We start from the raw sequence: 21,195 nt of genomic DNA, 5'->3' as shown, positions 1-21,195 counted from the left end.
GCCATGCAGCACTCAGTATGTCAACAAGCAGTAGAATGTAAAGAAAAATAGGAGGGGAGGGTGCTGTGTCAGTCGGTGAATTACATCCTATTTTCTATTATATTCCCCGACTGACACAGCTCCTCTCAGCCACTGGGACATCCCCAAGCAGTGCCAAAACGAGGGGTGGGAAAACAGCATACACCATGGCAAGTGGGAACTAGTATAACCTTACCCACAAAAGTGTGTGGGGGGGGGAAAAAAAAAACACACACACCACAAAAACAGGGTGCTCCTCAACAGAGAGGTATTACCCTCAAACCGCAGCAAAACTGCGGTAACAAATGGAACAGTGCATTAACTTAAAAGGTACTGCGTTTTTACCCAGAAAAAACAGGAAAAATTGCATATGCAATTGCAACTATACAGCCGCCTGCAAAACTTTGCGGCCAAAACATGCATCAGCAGATGCACGGACATCTATCTTGTAGAACTTTGTATAAGTGTGAACAGACGACCAGGTCGCCGCTTTATACACTTGAGCGACAGACGCTTGATGTCGGAAGGCCCAAGACGTTCTGATTGCCCTTGTGGTGTGGACCGTGACCGCAAAGGGGGGCACCTGCCCCTTCAAGGCATAGGCTTGTACTACAATCTGTCTGATCCACCTGGAAATGGTGGCCGACGAGACCGCCATGCCTTTCTTTGGACCAGCCACTGAAACGAACGGGGAGTCTGACTTCCAGAAGGGAGCCGTGGCAGACAAATGCACCCTCAGAGCCCGAACCACATCCAGGGAATGGAGGGCCACCTCCTTAGGATGTGTCGGCTTAGGACACAGAGATGGTAACACAATGTCTTCATTGATGTGAAACGCCGAGACCACCTTCGGCAAAAAAGAAGGTTGCAGACGCAACACCACCTTATCCTTGTGGATAACCAGATAAGGTGACTTGCAGGACAAGGCCGCCAGTTCTGAAACCCTCCTGGCCGATGTAATGGCCACTAGAAATACCACTTTCTGGGAAAGAGTCAACAGAGGGATCTCTCTGATATTTTCAACTGGCGGTTTTTGTAGCGCCGATAACACCAGGTTCAGATCCCACGGGGATAACGGTGGACGCACTGGAGGAACTACATGCCGCACCCCTTGAATAAAAGTGCTCACTAGAGAGTGAGACGCCAGGGGTCGCTAAAAAAAGACAGCCAAAATTTGTCCTTTAATGGTGCTCAAAGACCATTTCTGGTCTACTCCTTGCTGAAGAAACAGCAGGACCCTGGATATATAAAAGGAGCACGGATGCCATCCTTTCTCCTCACACATGGAGATGTAGGCCTTCCTGGTACGATGATATCTTCCGAGAAGTCTCCACTCCCGGGATGTAAATGGCCGACAGGGCTGGTACATGACGCTCTGCCCACCGAAGTATGTGAGCGACCTATCGTGCGTCGGGCGAGCTTCTTGTTCCTCCTTAGTGATTGACGTATGCCACAGCCGTGGTGTTGTCTGATCCTGATCGGACGCCCTCGCAGTCTTATCGACCATGTGGAGAGGTATAGCCTGATCGCTCTCTCAGTTCCAGCAGATTGATCGGCAACTTGGATTTCTCCGCCGACCAGAGGCCCTGAGTCGACTGAACTCCCATTACTCCACCCCAGCCGGATCGGCTGGTGTCCGTTGTGATCACCGCCCATTTCAGGAGGGAGGAACGACTTCCCAGACTAAAGTAACGGGGACCTCAGCCACCAGATCAGGGAATCCCTGACTAACTGGCTCACCTGGATCTGTCAATCCAGGGACAACAGAGATTTTGTTAAAATCTCCATCTGCAGGACTTTGGTGTGGAACTGGGCATATGGTACTGCCTCAAAGAAATCTTTTTTTTGATTCTGGAAAAGGTACAGTCACCCCACGATTCAGCAGGTCCCTTTCCGCCCCCAAGAGGGCCTCCCGGAGAGCTCGGAGTATGGGTATGCTGGAGGGGAGGAATCCGTTTTTTTGCGGCGAAGAGAGGAACTCTATTTTGTAACCTGAGGAAATCAGATCGCAGATCCACTGGTCAGACAGCCAAGAGGCCCACTGGGCTGCAAACTCCCGAAGGCGAGCCCCAACCCGTGTTGCGGGTGCGGGCAAACCTTCATGCGGTAGCACTTTTGTTCGCAGGCTTGCGGTTCCAAGGATGCTTTTGTCCTTCAATGGTCGTGCTGTCGGGCTGGGGACATTTGGTCCAAGCTCCGGGCGGACGAAAAAGCCATTTGTGAGCAGAAAATGAGGGCCCTTGCCTACGGCGTGGCCCCTTAGCCTTCCTGGTCTGTGGGAGTTGAGTACTCTTACCACCTGTGGCATTTTTAATAATGTCATCCAAAGAGGCTCCAAAGAGCTGGTCGCCAAGGAAGGTTAGATTTGTCGGGGGTTTTTTGGATGCCTGGTCAGCAGACCAGCATTTTAACCAAATCAGGCGCCTCAGTACCACTGCTGACACTGAGGCCTTGGATAACAGAGGGAGGGTATCCAGGGCCACGTCACAAAAGGTACTTAAGGTCTTGCACTGGTCTGCTAGTTGCACGCAGACAGGAGAAGCCTGTTGCTCTCCCAATTCGCGGTGCAACAGTTTTGCCCACTCAGTGTCTGCGACACAAGTGTGGATACCAGTACTGGTCGCATGGTTGACCAGACAACCGTAAACAAGGAACGAGCCACTGCCTCGGCCTTCCTGTCCGTGGGATCCTTAAATGCAGGAGCCCCCTCTACCGGGATCGTGGTTACTTTGTTTAACCTGGATACTGGGGGGTCCACGACCAGAGGAGCCGACCACTTTTTGAGAAGGCTCTCCTAAAAGGGGTAACACACTGCCATGTATTTGGGGGACTGAAAAGGTCGACCCCATTCCTTATAAATGAACTTGTCCAAATAGGTCAGATACGGGAACACCTTAGGTGAACAGGATGGCTTACGTGACCCAAAAGGGACCGCTACATCAGCAGCGAGATCTGCTGGCTCCTGAATCTTCAGAGTATCATGCACAGCTGTGATAAGTGCTCCAACAAGCGCTTTGGCGCACTCATCCTCACTGTCCTGGTCAGCGTAATTTGAAACGACAGTGCAGGGGTCACCAGCCTCCGTAGGGCCAGAGTCTGCGTCAGAGCTCTTCTAAGAGAACGGGGGGGGGGGGGCACCTTTGCGCCCACGCCCCTCCATCTTGGCAACGAACAAACTGAGGAACGCTGACAAAGCGTCCCGGGGCACTGCACATTCTGCAGGCGAACCGGTTGCAATTGCCTGGATTTCGGGGGATGAAACACCAGTCTCTGAAGCCATGCTGACCCTACCCTGTCTGCCACCTGATGGGGACTTAGGACAGTGATGGTCCCACCCTCCTAACTGCTGCTGGCTGAGGGGCTCTTTCCCGCAGGACTCACCACCCTGACGGGTTCTGTGCTGTCCAGCAAGTAGTGCCTGTATTTCTTGTCAGCTCCCAGGTGCATAGGAAATCACACTGTGTCATCCAGAGCTGCTGCTTATGGTGCGGAAACCGATCCACAATGTGCTCAGGCTCAAAGAAAATGTCTGCCGAGGAGCGTCCAGTATAAGGACATAAAGCACAGAGAAAATGGCCGCCGGACTACAGGAAAGCATGCTTCTCCTAGAGACTGACCAAAACACGTGCTCAGGCTTCAAGGAAATGGCCACCAGGCGTCCAGTATAAAGGACAAAACCACAGGGAAAATGGCCGCCAATCTACAGGCCACGGCACACTTACGCAGACATCAGTAGCCTGGTCATATGTGTGCCCTGGAGCATTAATTCTCACGACCACCTCTGGAGCTGAGATACGTCATGGCCGACCCAGCGCGTAGCTTTGGTCTGCACACGCTCGGTGGGCTGGCTGGGGAGACTACAAGGATAAGGGTATCCAGCCTGTCACCCAGCCGGCTTTTGATAGTAGATCACAGGATCTATAGTCTTGCGCAAAAAGCAAAGCTTCTGCAGAAAATAAATCAGGACCGATGGGCCCGCAGGGTTCCTAGGTCCTCCTCCTTCACTAGGCAAAATAAAACTGAGTGCTGCATGGCAGGCTGGGGGGTTGTTACCTAAGGGACCGCCCCTTGGGCGGAACTAAAAGTTCTGTGTTTTTCATAACATGTTATGCCTAGTCTTCTCCTAAAGGTGGCGTAACAACCCAATGGCTAAGAAAGGAGCTGTGTCAGTCGGTGAATATAAGAGAAATTAAGTCAGTTTCACCTCATATAGGAGCTCTAAAGTGATCTTTTTCCTTTAAATCCGACGAGGGAATAGGGGGCGAGTCTGAGTCCTGGTCAATGGACGCAGCAGCAGGGCTTGGGTGCAAGCATGCACGAGTGCCCCATGGGAAGTGGCTTGACATGGGGGCATTGGACAGAGAGAAAGCGCCGGGGGGGGGGGGGGGGGGACCCAAAAAGAGGGGATTAGTGGCTGCTCTGTGAAATAGAGAGATTTCTATTAAAAAATAAATATGTACCATTAAATGTCAACATAACTGCATTGCTAAATGTTTTTTTCCCCAAGTCAAATACAAAAGAGTCTGTAAACCAGTCAAACTACTTACAAGATCAGTTGAAATCAAAACACGGCAGTGATACTGCTTAAGTTTGGCCATTGCATCAAGTCTTTGGTTTTGGTTCATACTACCTGGCAGAGGAAAAAAAAAAAATGTCAATTTAACCAGAGACTCTCTCAGGTATCTGTCTTTTTTTTTTTTTTTTTTTTTTAATTAAGCAGAATGATACAGCTAAAAATCCATTAACAGTCACATAATGATTGCACTAGAATGAAAGAACTTGCACTAGAATGAAAGAACTTAAAGTGGTTGTAAACCCTTACAAACCACTTTGACCTACAGGTAAGCCTAGATTAAGGCTTACCTGTAGGTCCAAGAAATATCTCCTAAACCTATATGGTTTAGGAGATATTTGCCTGATAACAGGCACTGCTGTCTACAGCGGCGCACAGGCGCACTGAGCGCGGCATTCTCAACGACGGAGCTGCCGCTCATGTCGGCTCCCGTGCGCATGCGTGGGAGTGACGTCATCGCAGCTTCGCCGAATGACAGCGGCGGAGCTGCGAGATCCCACCAAGAAGATGGATGGGGCGCATTACAGGGGATAGCGGTGACATCGCTGGCTCCTGTGTCAGGTAAGTGACACATAATGGACTACTATGCGATGCATAGTAGTCCATTATGCTTTGCCTTTGCAGGGAATGAAAGAGGAAGTAAACTCATCAGGGTTTACTTCCTCTTTAAGCTCACATTATAAGGAAAGTGCTTTTTAATGGAGTCAGTTCAAGTACTAATACTAGAATGGTTAAAGTTCTCACCTTACTAAAATCTCACTTCTTACATAAAAAATACACACAACATTTGGTATACCTAGATATATTCATATTTTCAATCATATCCAGCAATGTCAGACATTGACCCAAACGAAACAACCAGTCACTCCCATTCAAAACAGTTATAACTTTGGAACAGAACTGGGTCAGATGACAGTGCCAAACCACATGAATGAAAGATTTCTTTTTAACACTTGTGACAGACTGGAGTTAATTCTATGCAGTAAATTCCGAAATTTTACTTCGGGCCAGTTCACACCATAGAAATGCAGTCCGGACGTGTTCCAGATGCATTTCTGCATGAGCGGTTTTAACACGTCTAGATGCGTTCTGGTGCATTCCAGTGTGTTTTACAGCATTACCATACAGTCCAGGAAAAATGCAGCACTTCCTTCCTTTTTTTTCTGGAACACACTAACTGCAAGCACTGGTGTGAACTATATGCCATTGAAAACCATAAAATCTACTTTCCTGGACCTCCCCATGTCAGCCTACTATGGGTCAGCTCTGCCCCCTCTGACCCCTCCAGGACCACCTTTTTTCCAGCCCATAAAGGGCGGCTGTCGGACAAAGACGATGTTCTTTTTTCGTCCTCGCTCCGGACGCCTTTTTTTTTTTTTTTCAAACAAAAAATAATTTGAAAAGTTATATATACATATTAATCTGGGCCGATTTTATGTCCTGTCCGGGTTAAGCCTCTCCCGGCACAGAAGACCCCCCCAGACGGGCTGTAAATCTCCCAAGGGGCTGGGTTCCCTTGATGCTGGGATCTATGCTTCAGTTTAAACAACTGTGTGTGTGCCAGAGGAAGAACAGGCTGGCTTGTGGAGCTGCTGGGGTAAGTCTCTCCATTTTTATTGCTTTACCTTTCTCTGTGCCTCTGGAGCTCTGTTGGGCTCTGTAGCCCTCCCTCGTGTCCTGCAGATCGTATTTCCCCTGCTCGTCCGATTGCCTATTAATCTCTGAGGCGCTCTCTGATGACTCAGACAGCTGTCTTGTCTTAAGGGGCGGTCGCCTTCGCTCTGGGCTTCCCTGCATTCTGGGAGAGATCAGCACTCCGAGCTTCAGCTCAGTAAGCTCTGCACTTAGGTAGGAACTTTATCAGCTGCTACTTGGTTCTTAGTTTTTTATTTTTATACCGCTGTGCATGTATTTAGCCTTCCTTTCCTTTTAGGACTATCAGCCTGATTGTGTACCCTGCCTATTTGCACTGAAGAGCCCATGGAAAGGTTTTTTTTTTTTGTGTTTTGTTTTTTAAAAGAGAGCTTCTCCTCTGTGTTTTCTTACAGAGAGAAAAGCCCAGTGTGAGCTAAAAGCCCGCAGAGAGGCTCCAAGTCTACTCCTCTACCACGAAAGAGCAAGAGGAAGTTGCGACATGCCGAGTTCCAGAGTCGCATGCACCTACAGTTCTCTCCACATTTTCGGTATTCCAGATCTCCCTCTTCAGAGCCTCATCATTTTCCCCAACACCCGAGCCAAGGAGGTTCAAGCCGTCAGAGCCTCTAAGGAGACCAGATCCGGCAGGCACAAGGGGCAGGCCTCCTCCTCGTCCAGGCCCTCCTCTCCAGCAGGCTGTTGGGGCTGTGCGGCTGAAGCCCTTCCGGGGAAATTGGTGTGCGCTTCCTGTCTCAAAGAAGCCTCACGGGATGACGCTTCTGATGCCCGACGTGTGAAATCCTGTATTAAATCAGCAGACAGAGGGGTTGAGAGGAGCATCCAGGAAGCCCGCCCATCCAGCATCTTCTACAGATTCGGTTCTGGAGTCAGGCGGTGGGTTCAAATCGGATTCCTCAGAGGCAGAGGGGATTCCGCAATCACACGCCTTCGATTTTGCCTTGGTCCCCATTTTGGTGGAGGCGGCGAAGGATGCATTACAGTGGCAGGAGGAGACTCCTCCTCCCAAAAAGCAACGGAAATACTATCCGGAATTGAAAAAGTCCTTGCCTTCTTTTCCCCTCATCTTTGAGATCCGGGAAATTTTGGAAGATGAATGGGCTGAGCCAGAAAGAAGGTTTACTATCAACAGATTTACGAAGCTATATCCATTCAGTGTGAAGGATGCAGAGTTATGGGACACTACCCCCAGGGTGGATGCCTCACCGCAGCGTTTGGCCCGTCATATCACTCTTCAGAGGATTCAGTCTCATTTAGGGATCCCATGGATCGGAGAGTGGATACGGATCTGAGGTGGTTATAGTCAGTAGCGGGGGCGGCGTGCTGGCCAGCGTTGGCCCTCACCTCTGTAGCAGCGGCTCTCAAGACTTGGGTGGCAGAATTGGATGGTTGTGGAATTTCTGGCTGAAGCGGCCGTTGATCAGGTCAGAATGATGGTGAAGATTATGGCCCACTCCGTGACAGCTCGAAGAGCATTATGGTTAAGGCACTGGGCGGCAGATAATTCTTCAAAACAGAGTCTATGTTCGGTGCCTTTTGATGGGAAACTCCTTTTCGGTAAGCCCTTGGAATCTGCGATCCAACATGTGTCTGGTGGCAGATCAGGTTTAATCTCACAGGAGAGAAGACACCGGCAGCCCTTTCGCCCGGCAAGAAGGTCCAGGGGGAATTTTAAGGAAGCAAGTTCCTACAGGCCTGGTAGGCCATTCTCCAGGCAATGGAGTCCAGCTAGTTCGTCCTTTCCAAAAGGTTTCTAAGACCAAGCAGGGCCAAGCCCCGAAGTCAACCAATAAGGCCTTTTGAAGGTTTCTCCGCCGAGTCCCTCACGTGGGAGCAAGGCTCGCTCAGTTCGGCGGGGTTGGGTGGACGAAATTCAGGACTCATGGGTGTTGGCCATAATTCGGGACAGCCATCGTCTAGAGTTCGGGTCAAGGCCTCCGCAGTCCCTGTTTGTGGAAACCAGGGTTTCCGACTTCTCCGGAGAAGAGACAGTGTTTGCAAGGTTATACAAGTGGATTGCTGACAGCAAAAGCCATTGTCCCGTTGCCAAGACGAGAACGGGGCTTAGGGGTTTATTCCCCATTGTTCCTAGTGGCAAAAGCTTTGGGGGGTTTCAGACTGGTGTTAGATCTGAAAGCTCTAAACTCGTACATGAGTGTCCCGCCTCTCAGGATGGAGTCCCTGGAGACCATTATTTCCGTGGTGAAGGAGGAAGACTGGATGGCCTTCATAGACTTGGCGGACGCCTATTTACATGTTCCCATCCATCCAGCTCATCATTGGTTCCTCAGGTTTGCGGTGGAAGGTGCTCATTACCAGTTTCGCTGCCTCCCGTTTGGCCTGTGCACAGCACCCAGAACCTTTTCGAAAGTACTTTCAGACGTCATCGCCACCCTCAGAGCCAGAGACGTTCAAATTTTTCAGTATCTAGACGATCTGCTGTTACTAGCGTCTTCAGAACATCTTCTCCTTCGTCATGTGACCCTCACCTGCGAGACAATAGCCCGGTTCGGCTGGCTAGTCAATCATCGAAAAAGCCAGATGCAGCCAACCCAAGTTTTAGAATACCTGGGGGTAAAGTTAGACAAAACAAGGTTGAGTCTTTCTCCCTCAGGAGGAAAATTCGGGATATTCGGATCCAAACCAGGAAAGTGATGTCCAGCTCGCTCCTTGCTGCAAGACAGTGCATGCGCTATCTCGGAAAATTATCAGCCACGATTCTGGTAGTACCTTGGGCCAGGTGGAGAAGGATTTTTCAGTGCAATTTCCTTCTCCAATGGAATCGTCACTCCCTGAGTCAGAGGATATGCATTCCGAGGTAAATAGGGCAATCCCTTAGTTGGTGGACAGTCTCACGCAACCTTGCCCGGGGTGTATCCCTTCGGCCTCCAGAACAAGTAGTACTCACTACCGAAGCCAGGGTTGGGGAGCCGACTGCCTGGGTCAGCAGGCTCAGGGTCAGTGGCCCCCCGACGTCCCGCAAACATCTTGGAGTTAAGAGGCCGTCCAGCACGCTCTTCTAGGCTTCCAGCCACTGTTGAAAGATCAAGCGGTCAAAATACTGTCAGACAACAAGGCCACTGTTGCGTATGTGTCCCATCAAGGGGGCACCAGGAGCCGAGTCCTACTTCGGGTCGCATGCCAGATATTCCAGTGAGCAGAGAAGAACCTTGTTTCGTTGACGGCAGCATATCTCCCGGGCCCCGTGAATACATTGGCAGACCATTTGAGTCGAAACTTCGTAGATCCCAGCGAGTGGGTCTTGAATCCGAAATTCCTGCGGAGGATCTTCAGGATTTGGGGGTTACCTGTTATAGATCTCATGGCATCGGAGAGGAACGCTCAGCTTCCTTGGTTCTTCTCCAGAACATACCATCCACAAGCTTGCGGCCAAGATGCCCTGTCCAAACCGTGGGACTTACCCCTGGTGTATGTGTTCCCTCCGCTTCCTTTAATCCTCAAGACCATACTGAAGAATTACAGGGAGGAAGTAACAGCCATAGCAATTCTACCATTATGGCCCAGAAGGCCTTGGTTCCCGCTGGTGTGGAGAATGAAAATGTGTCAACCGATCCCGCTGCCATGCTGTCGGGATCTCCTACTCCAGAACGGAATATGTCATCCAAATCCCAGGAGTCTGAGGCTAATGGCGTGGAAATTGAGAGGAGGTCACTAAAGTGTTAAGGCTTCTCGTCTCGGAAAAGATCGACGAACGCGACCTATCACCGAGTATGGAAGGCTTTCTGTCGTATTGCTGTGAAGAAGGGCTGGCAGTCTGAATCTCCTTTAGTCTCAAACAATTTGGAGTTTCTCCAGCAGGGACTAGATAATGGCCTGGCTTACAACTCCCTGGAGGTCCAGGTTTCGGCCCTTTCAGCGATGACTAACTCAAGGTGGGCAATGGAACCGCTCGCGGTCCGTTTCCTGAAGGCAGCCGTTAAGATCAGACCTCCCCTAAAGTCTTTTTTTCCCAAATGGGACCTGACTCTGGTCTTAAAAGCCTTGTTGGCTCCTCCTTTTGACCCAACATCATCCTGTTCGGTATTTCATTTGACATTGAGGACAGTATTACTGACGGCCATTGCCTCCATTAGGAGAGTTTCCGAATTATGTGCCTTTTCATCCAAAGAGCCTTTTTGTACGATTTTTCCCTGGCCGGTTCCTAGCTTTCTACCGAAGGTCTCTACGGCTTTTCACATGAATTGGGAGACCATCTTCACCGTAGATCAGTCCCAAGGTGATTGGAAGAAGTTAGACTTGGTCTCCTCTATTTCAGCTTATTTGGAGTAGACTGAGAAGTTTCGCAAACACGATCAGCTGTTCATCTTTCCCATGGGACCTAAAAAGGGCATGGCGGCGCCTCCTAGGATTGTTTCATCCTGGATTGTGAAGACCATCCAGATTGCTTACGAGTCACTAGGTCTTCCCCCGCCAGCGGAGTTCAGGGCACATTCGACTAGAGGTATGGCAGCATCATGGGCAGCCTATGCGAAGGTGTCACCCGAGGTAGTTTGCAGAGCAGCAAGCTGGGGTGCTCCCAACACTTTCATCCAGCATTATAGGCTGAATGTAGCATTCTCTCCTACGGAATTGTTTGGATCATCTGTGGTTTCTGCGGCTGTCGGCCATTAAATTTGTTTAGCAGCAGTTCTCTCTGAGTCTTTTATTTTTCCCTCCCTTTTTGAAAGAAGCTTGCTACATCCCATAGTAGGCTGACATGGGGAGGTCCAGGAATAAGGAAAATTGTTGCCCATACTTACCGTAATTTTCCTTTCCTGGATTCTCCCCATGTCAGCTGGGGATTCCCACCCTTTCATCCGTCACGTGGAAGGGTGATGGAACAGTCTTGGTTCGGCAGCCGCCCTTTATGGGCTGGAAAAAAGGTGGTCCTGGAGGGGTCAGAGGGGGCGGAGCTGACCCATAGTAGGCTGACATGGGGAGGATCCAGGAAAGGAAAATTACGTTAAGTATGGGCAACAATTTTCCTTATTCCATGCATTTTTGATGCAGAAAAAACCCCACTGGACTGCAACTGGTATGAACTGGCACTTAGAAAGTTTTCTGCATCTAATGTCCTTGGAGGAATTCTTCTACAAATTACTTCAAATCAACTGTTTTTCAATTTCTTTGAAATGTACTTGAAGTGAATATTTGCCATGTTAAAAAGGAATCATTTAGAAACGTTAAAATTGTGGGACAAACAGTACCCTAAAAAGCATACATTGTGTTTTGAATTCCTCCTTAACAAGCAGGAATATTTCCAGATTCTAACACCTGAGAAAACCCAAAAGGTGTCAACTATCTGTGAAGCTGCTTCCATGGAAGAGCTGACTTAATATAGATACAAACAAGCATCACTGTATCAAGTCCTCCTCGAAAGCCCCCATTTGCAAACCCTGTACGCCTACTGTTTCAACTTTGTAGTCTATGCAGAGCAGGAAAGGGCTCCAAGAACAAGGCAAACAGGCCTGCAGAAAATGTCTACTGCCCTCTAGGAAACTGTACAGGCAGCCTTCACACCCTGTCCCAGAGTTACAAATAAAGCAGCATTGTCCATGTAATAAAAAGTGACCCTATACTAAAATGTCAGCGTACTGCCCATACATATTCCATTGTATCCAATCAAAACTATTTCTCTCCACTTATCTTCCATGACAGCCTGAGAGATGTAGAGCGTCTCCCTCCAGGGCAGGAAACCAGTTTGCCCAAACTCTTTAAAAGGTATTCTTCCAGGTCTTCCCTGCAGTTTTAGGGTTTCCTCCGGACGGGAAGGAAGCATATTCAGGAACCGACTTTGGGAGCTCTGTCTCAGGGCTGTCCTGTAGTGTGAGCTTCCTGCGGAGTAACTACTGGCCTGCCACGATCCCTCCTGTGTATGGTGGAGTGAGGTTGCGACCCTTGCCACTGCCTGTGCTCGAGGAGAGAGAGGACCTCTGTGGGGCATGGCAGAGCCCGCAGTGCTGCTCGCTGGCTCAGTTTTTCCTGCTGGACGGGGAGGAAAGGTCAGCACTCAGCTTCCGGGGTTGGGATAGGCTGCGCTCCAGGTTGGTTCTGGAAGCTGCAGGCACAGTCTTCCAAAGGAGTGACCTCAATAGAGGGCGCCGGAGACGGTAGTTCCAGTCTCAATTGGCGCAGCGGTACAGGGATCCCAGCGGCGAGTGGAAGAACCGGCAGAGGCTGTGGCAGCACACCTAGGAAGAAGGATGGAGCACACTGCACTTCTCAGGTGGTGCACTCTGGTTCCCTGGGCAGAGACACCTCTCAGGTAAGCTTGGGGAGTGCTCCCGCTTGCTAACACTGGGTGATTTTTGTTTTCCCAGTCCATGGGGGCCTTGGAGGGAGCCACAGGTGATGGGAAGGGCACTTTCCTTCTCTATTCCCAGCACAGTGGCGGTCTGCTGTGTCAGAAGCCTGACTTTGGGGACTATTTGTTTGTTTTGCTTTTAGGTTAAACCCACAAGGCCCAAGCACAGGCTCCCAGAAGGAGTGTGCTGTATGTGCAGTAAAGTTAGGCTTATCTTGAGAGAAGCCTCTTTGCCCTGGGTGTGTCAATATCCTGGTTAAAGATGAGTCAGTGCCAGCAAGCCACAAGATTCTCACGTCGGTTAAAAACAAAACTATCTTCTCTATCAAGCTTGCAAGGTAGATTCAGAGTCCCCCCCTTAACCCTAACCTTCAAAAAGCCAGCTCTGTCTGAGCCCAGCTGGGGGGGGGGAGCAGATAGATTTGGGGTCAAAGAAAGAAAGAGGACTACTCCTTCACTGATGCTGGATAATGTGGACGACCTTCTCAAGGCCATCAATGACCCCTTAGAAGTCAAAGAGGAGAGGGAAACATTTGTCTAAGCACGACCTAATGTACCAGGGGTTGAATGCAAAAAAATCCAGGATATTTCCAGTGCATAATACCTTGGTGGATACTACTGAATTTGAGTGGGAGAAAACCCTGAAAGAAAAAAAAAGAAAAATTCTCAGGCAGCTTTACGAGAAGGATTCCTTTTGAGGAGGATGGGGCTCAACGTGGAATTAGATTCCAAAACTTGATGCACGACTCTTAAATATTTCTAAAAAGACGGACCTGGCCTTCAACAACATGGGGTCTCTCAAGGGCCCCATGGATACGAAGGGGAAAGTTTTAATGGGTTTTACTTTCTTTTTTGCTCCTGGCAAATTAAAAGCATAATGGCATTATGTGACACTTACCTGCAAACAAATCCCATTGCTGTGCCCTGTGCAGGCCATCTTCACCCCTCTTCCTACCGGGGGCCGTGACGTCACTACCATGCATGTGTGCAGGAGCAGTCCGTAACGTAAGGTCCGTTTCTTCACAGCGCATGCGCAGATTACATCATTGGCGCGCTACAAGTGAAACATCTCCTAAACGGCACATGTTTAGGAGATATTTCCACTACCCATAGGTAAGCCTTATTCTAGGCTTACCTATAGTTAAAAGTCAGGAGGGAGGCTTTACAACCACTTTAGCAGCCACCTGTGAAGCCGGGAACTTAGACTGCTGGTTGACGCAGTCAAAGACATCTCTCAGCAGGCATGTCCAGGCAACAGATTCTAAAATCTTTTCCATTGCTTTTTCAAAGCAGTTGGATTCCTGGCAGGTGCTTCAGCTGAATCAGTTAAGCTGGCAGCCAGATTCTCTGCTCTGGTGAAATCCACAAGGCAAGCTTTGTGGTTGAAGACATGGAAGGGCGATTTGGGGTCCAAGCTGAGGCTTTGGAGTTTACACTTTTCTGGGAATCATCTGTTTGGGCCTGGGCTGCAGGAAGCCCTAGAATCTTTGGCTTCTTAAAGAATAAAGGCCATCACTGTTGTCCCCTACCTGGATGATTTCCTTTTCATTGCCAGAACTGGCAGCAGATCTATAGATTGTACAGAATTGCGTGTGGCTTATCAACAGAGACAAGTCTTAACTTGTCCCCAAGCAGAAAGTAATCTATCTAGGCTATGAAATTTAATCGGTCAAGAGGAAAATCGCTTTCTGCAGGGGGAGAAAATGTGGGAAATTGACCAGTCAGTGGCAGGTCTACAGACCAACATTAACGTCTCTATCAGAGACCATGGGCAAGGTTCCACCTGCGCCCACTGCCGCATGGTCTTCTACGGAGATTTAACGAGAGCAGGGATATGCTGGACTTCACAATCCATCTATTTATGAGGATCAAAAGATCGTTAAGGTGGTGGCACCACAGTCTATGTGGGGGTCTGAAGTGAGCCACGCCAAACCCGCTGATTGTCACGATCAATGACAGTTCATTCGAATGGGGAGCGCACCTAGGTGGCAATTTAGCCCAGGGGTCTTGGTCTTCAATGAAAATCCAAAAGGCTTTGAATCAGAGGGATCTGCTGGTGTTTCAGAAAGCATTGGGGGCCTTCCAATTGCTCCAAGAGGATCAACAAGCAAGGGGGAACAAGGAGTCTATCCCTCCAGTTGATTCCAGGCAATATTTTTGGGTGAGCCGAGGAGAACCCAGCCTCAAATTCAGCCATCCACTTAAAAGGGGGGGGGGGGGGGTCATAAAATCCTCTAGCGGACTTCCTCAGCTGGCATCAGGTAAAGTAGGACGAGTGGTCATTCAACCAAGGAGTATGAGAGCATCGAGCAGGGATTGGGCATGCCAGAAGTGGAACCCTTTGCCGTAAAGCTGCTGCCAGCAGTTCAGAAGTTTGTCAGAAAAGACAAACCTCAAAAGGAAGGATCAGGGAACTTCTGATATCCCGGCAGTCTTGGATTTCTTCCAAGCTGGGGCTTATCGGGGTCTTTTGATGAGTACCGTCCAAAGGTGCAAGCCGCTGCTCAGTGTTTTCTTTCAGGTCTCTCTCCAGCAGGAACCATTTGTAGTGAATTTTTTCAGGGCCCTCTGCAAATCTAAGCCAGCAAGGGTACAGTCCTGTCCATCCTGGGACCTTTCCTTGGGGCAATAATTCTCATCCCTTTGAATCCCTGGAGAAGTCTTCCATCAAGTTGCCAACCTTAAAGACATTTTTGGTGGCAATCACCTCCACTTGGAGGGTGAATGAAATGCAAGTGCTTTCCATTCAAAACCTTTTTCTGTTGATTTTTAAAGACAGGGTTGTTTTTAAAACAGACCCAGGTTTTCTTTCCAAAGTTTTCTCCTTTTTACATAGGGTGCAAGATATCGTCCTACCGACTTTTTGTCGGTACACGTCTAGTGAGAGGGAGAAAACGTTTAGATTGTTAGAAGGAGCCTTTTGGCTTACCTTAAGATTAAGTTACACACGACCGGACTTTCTAGCAGAAAAGGTAAAGCCCCATACACACTAGGAGTTTTCCTGCTGAGTTTTTCCTTCCGGTTTACCAAAACCATGTAGTACAAGGGCCTGCCTGATTGCATTCAAATTGAAACTCCTATGGTTTGACCTCATATTATATGGTTTTGGTAAATCTGAAGGAAAAACTCAGCAGATAATCTGATAGTGTGTATGGGGCTTAAGATGGAATCATTCCAATCGTGTGTGGGCTTCATCAGACTTTCTTAAAAAATTCCAGTGGACCTAGAAATAGAAATGGATTCCGTCAGATAGGTTTGAAACATGTTCTATCGGGAAAACCGTTTGTCTGTATGACCAAATACGACCCAAGGGCAGCTATTGGCTACTGAACTTCCTTTTCTAGTCTGTCATACATCTTCACGTTCCAAACGAACAAACTTTGGTCCGTTCGTGTGTGTGGGCAAGTCCGTTCGGTCGGAACTCCATCGGGAAGATAGTTGGACCTTTTCTGCCGCAAAGTCCGGTCGTGTGTACACGGCATAAGGATTACAACGCATTCAAATCTTCAATTGCTAGGAGGATCGGATTGGCAATTATAGAGTAATATAAGTTTAGTGAAGATTCCACCAATCTAATCAATGAACACTTGTCTAGAGCCTGTCAGCTTTGTAGATGGAGAGAGCCAGTGCCAAAGGATATCTGTAGGGCGGCCACGTGGCCCAGCCATTCCACATTTGTGAAGCATTATCTGGTGGACCTGCTTTCAAGTAAGGAGCGGGCATTTGGTCAAAAGATCCTCCAGGCAGTGGTCCTGCCCTAGGGGAGGTAAGTTTCTTGATTGTCTCACAGGCTGTCCTGAAAGACAAGTGGAGAAAACCAGAGTTAGGCTTACCAATAACTTATTTTATGGGAGTCTTCCAGGATATCCAGATTTCCCACCCTGGTTTATTTCTCCAATTAAAAAACACCAGATATCCGGGCTTAGGAAGAAAGAAGTGCTAATAGGGAACGCCACCTAGGTGGAGTCCTGAAATATTAAAGCTCTACAAAAAGGGAAAATGGTGCGTTTCAAAAAATTATTTTGTTAGAAAAAACCTGTGTGTAAATTCTTAAATATAGTCTACTACTGTGAATATTGCCAACACACCATGTAAAGTGAATAGTGCTTCAATCAAAAGCAGAAACATGTATAAAACCTGAATATAAAACGAAAGTAGAAAAAATATATATAAAAGTGTAAATAAATGATATATATATATATATATATATATATATATATATATATATATATATATATATATATATATATATATATTCAGTAATACTTCAGCACATCAAAATAAAAAAAATGACAAGTGCTTAGTGCTGCATGACTCAATCCCTGAAAATGTATGTGTATTAATAAACACAAATAAACGTATTGAGAAAAAACAACAAATCCAAAAAATGTTTTCCATGTGCTGTTCCTGCACACAAACCCTAAATAAAGTGACAAGTGCTAATTACAAAGTCAGACCTCCCCACTGAGAAATCAGTGTGAGAAGAAAGGTGAAAAACAGTAAAGTCTTCAAAGAGAAAGATGTGAATACCCGTCGCTGGGGATTCCTAAACTGCTTTGGTGAGGTGGATTGCAGCTGTGCAAACCAGAGGGATACCTCGTAAATTGAGATACAGCTATTACGCCTGCTACCTCTGCAGGGGTGAGGCGCTCTGGTGAGTGCAGGCACAAGAGGGTGAATGCGGATGTTAGAGGGGAGCACTGGAGAGTCACCTTTATTACTTGTGCACGGATCACTGTTCACAGACTGCCATCTAATAGTGTATCATATACAGATTATATATTTTTGGGGACCTATCACTTTGTAATTAGCACTTGTCACTTTATTTAGGGCTTGTGTGCTGGAGCAGCACATGGAAAACATTTTTTGGATTTATTTTTTCTTCTCAACACATTTGTGTTAATATACACAAACACACACACACATACATACATACATACATACATACATACATACATATATACTCTTTCAGGGATTGAGTCACACAGCACTACTAAGCACTTGTCACTTTTATTTTGATGTGTCAAAAGTATTACTGTCATATATATATATATATTTTTTTTTTTTTTACACTTTTATATACATTTTTTTATACTTTGGTTTATATTTGTGTTTTATAAATATATTTACTTTTTATTGAAGCATTATTCACTTTACATGGAGTGTTAGCAATATTCACAGTAGTAGACTATATTTATGAATTTACACATTTTTCAACCGTGCCATTTCCCCTTTTGTAGAGCTTTATTATTTCTCTGATTATTTGATTGTGTTGTTATGCCTTTGTGTTGTGTCTAGTGCCTTCCTGCAGTTCTTGATAATACCGAAAGAGGATCATCATATATAAAAATAGTGTAGAGATCAAACCCCACTTGTTTTTAAATAAAAGACCTTACGGTATTACTCTATATGGATCCATTTGTTTTTCATGTTCAAGGACAATGGAATGATTCAACAATTGCTGCATGCTTTGGAGTTCGTCTGCCTGAAGTGCAATCATCCATTCTTGAGGTGCATCTACCGTTCCATTCACAGATTACTACATTGACCCATGTGCTGTATGGTACATGCGTCAACCCCATCTGGAAAGTGTGCCAACCTTACTTTCCCTTGACTGCACTTTATGATCAAGCACTTTTTCAAGATTTATAATTTTAGATTATAAACTTGGGTTGATGCTTATTCACACCGTAATTTTCTATTCAATCAAGATGGACTGATACGCTATGTCATTATCTTCATATCAATTGTCACAGTGGTTTTATTTGACTTTTTATTTATTTCATAGTTTTTGGGTGCTACACTATTAATTTTTATATTTGGTGATTCACTTTGTGTCTAATGGGAGTTGTTGGCTGCTCACTCATTTTCCTATACACAATTTTTTGTTTATCCATTTTAACACTTATGACTACCTTTTAAAGAATTTGGGCCAACATGTTTCCTGTCTGGAAGAGGGGACTCTGCCTCACAGACTGTCCTGGAAGACTCCCAGAAAATTAGTTACCGGTAAGCCCAACTCTGGTTTTCACCATCTATTAAAAGGTGCTGATCCTAGACCTCATTAGGAATAGTGCAAGTTTTCAGTAGTCCAAAAAAAGAGCAGTTCAATGTAATCCAAAATGTAGCAAAAAAAATATTCAGAGATTGATTAACTGAAATTATACAGTTTTGATTGTATGGCTATGCTCACATTTTAAATAATTTGATAGCAAAACTATAAACATACTGGTAGAATGCATCCCATGAGTTAAAAAGTGCTCTTACACATATTGGACAGCAGCTGAAACAGAAAAAACTATTAACTCAGATAAAGGCAGAATAAATAATCCAGTGTTACCTGATATACACACAGCTGGAAAACCTTTGGCTGTAAGAATATCTGCCAAATGTTGAGCTCTGTAAAATATAACAGTGATTTTCAATTTCAGACCTATATCAGTAAAAATTACTTAGTAGACAATATCCACCAATGCTTTTCTGTGTAATAAACCATCAAATCTCTTTTTATGCTTCACATCAAACTCCAGGCAGAGAAGTTCCTCTAGTGAGGTTTATGCTACGTCCAGATCACTGTAGTGTAAAATTCATAACATTACTACTAAACAAATTGCCTACTATAATTTACAAAATTCTCTTAAGCTGGCAAGTAAATACTAGAAAGACAAGAAACGGGGCATGTCCAAGATGGTACTGTGAGCGGACGCTTTCTTCTCCCCCCCTCCCATGCAGAGACCCCCTTCCACCATCAGACCCTCCACCAGCCCCCTGGCCCACTTGTAGGGAACATAGGGCATCACAGACATGCCCAATGGAAGCTGAGGAAGTAAGAACCCCCTGGCTAGCAGAGGTCATGGCAGCCATAGCCACATGTCAATCTACACTCACTGCTAAAATAGAAACTGTACAAATGGATGTTGGCCTCTTGAGGCAGGACATGGATAAGCCCAACTCTAGGGTGACACAAACAAAGCAGAGGGTCAGTCATACAGAGGACACAGTTGCTGAACACAGTGCGGCTCTTCATTCACTTCAACTCAAGGTTAAAGATTTGCAGTATAGAGCAGAAGATGCCGAGAACAGAAACAGATGCAACAACCTGCGTATAGTCGGCTTGGCGGAGAGCAACAATCCCACATGCTATGTGGAAGACATGCTACGCAACCGTCGGCCCGATGCCCGTCTGTCTCACTACGCGGTGGAAAGGGAACGCAGGATCCCGCTCAAACTCGGATTCCCGGGTGCCCCCCCTCAAACATTCATCCTAAGACTCCTTAACTTCCGGGAAAGGGATGAGATCCTCCGGGCCTCCAGAACCGTGTGGGAATTGAGGCACCAGACCAACAAAAGTAACGATTTTTCCCAATTATTCAATAGAAACGGCGAAACTCAGGAAATCGTTTATGTGAAGGCTGGAATGAAGGCACACAACATTCGATATAGTGTCTATTTCCAGCTCACCTGAGAGTCCAGGATGGAGAAAGGATTCGCTTCTTCACCTCCCCCAGGGAGGCCTCCGCCTGGCTGGATTCGCTGCCCCATGAGCAACAACTGAGGGCTTCACATGCGAGTACCCGCTACCAATGATTACAAAACACTGGGCCCTGAGATCGAACTTGCTACTATGAACATAACACTAACTTGTCCAATCCTTGCTGTTTGGTGGCTTAAACTGCACCTGTTGTGCCCATTCAAGTTAAGATTACCAACTCAGGGAACCCAGAAACACCCCCCCCCAAGAGGAGGTTAATAAGATGCCCCTGGATAGCTGAAACAGAAGACCACCAGGGCCGACACAGCAGACATGGCTCCCTCTCACTCTCACTCAGGAACTTCAGGGAACTTATCGGTTCATATTCTTCCCGATGGTAAAACTTTTTTTCTCCTTTCCCACCGAAGCTCGGCTCATTCCGCGACCCCATAAAACTTTTGAGGGGTCGAGAGCGCCTCTTGCACAGGACTCCCCTTTGCAGCAGGCAAGCTGCTTTTTGTTGGGATGGAAACCTCTGCCTCAGTTCTAAGGGACTAGGTGGGGTGGGGTTGATCAACAAAATAATGTTGATAACATGTTTTGAAACCGCATTGTAACTGTCAGTACTGTATATCTGTTCTTGCTCCCGCCTCTGAGTCGGGGGGGGGGGGGGGGACGCCCCTCTAATCCTATCATTACCTTACCGGGACGCACACGTCTTCCCTTAACATACTGTCGTGGAACACCAGGGGTCTGAACTCCCCGGTCAAGAGATCACTGGTGTTCCAATACATCAAGGCACACAGTCCAAACATCTGCATACTCCAGGAAACCTAGTGGGTGGTAAAACATTGGCCCTTAAAAAGCCTTGGATTGGATACCATTAGCACTTTACACACTCGAACTTTGCAAAGGGTGTTAGTGTGCTGGTGCATAAGTCCCTCCCCTTTAGACTGCTAGACCTGGTACTGGACTCAGAGGGCCGTTACGTAATAATTCACGCACAGATTTGAATGATGAAGTGGGTTATTGCAGGAGTTTATCTGCCCACTCCGGCATCAATTTCTCTTTTACACCAGATTACCTCAAAGATAGCAGTATTTGCCAACAATAATATGGCCATACTGGGAGACGTCAATATGGTTCCCGACCAGGACATAGATAGGATGTCCACAG

At 47.1% G+C, this 21,195-nt stretch overlaps 1 protein-coding gene across 1 annotated transcript in view; it reads right to left on the bottom strand.

Annotated features, from left to right (window-relative positions):
- Nucleotides 1-21,195, bottom strand: part of DDX20 (DEAD-box helicase 20) — a 124,766-nt gene that overhangs the window by 21,007 nt on the left and 82,564 nt on the right. The window contains exons 8-9 of the mRNA XM_077481533.1: nt 18,889-18,947; nt 4,566-4,648 (exon numbers count right to left, since the gene is read on the bottom strand). Of these exons, the coding sequence (XP_077337659.1) occupies nt 4,566-4,648; nt 18,889-18,947 (142 nt within the window). The remainder of the gene's footprint in view (nt 1-4,565; nt 4,649-18,888; nt 18,948-21,195) is intronic.

This window comes from Lithobates pipiens, unplaced genomic scaffold, assembly GCF_037356315.1.
Source record: "Lithobates pipiens isolate NorthernLeopardFrog02 unplaced genomic scaffold, aLitPip1_a1.2 Scaffold_16, whole genome shotgun sequence".
Lineage (NCBI taxonomy): Eukaryota > Metazoa > Chordata > Amphibia > Anura > Ranidae > Lithobates > Lithobates pipiens.
The sequence above is the reverse complement of the archived record's forward strand: the minus strand, read 5'-3'. Positions and strand labels throughout refer to the sequence as shown.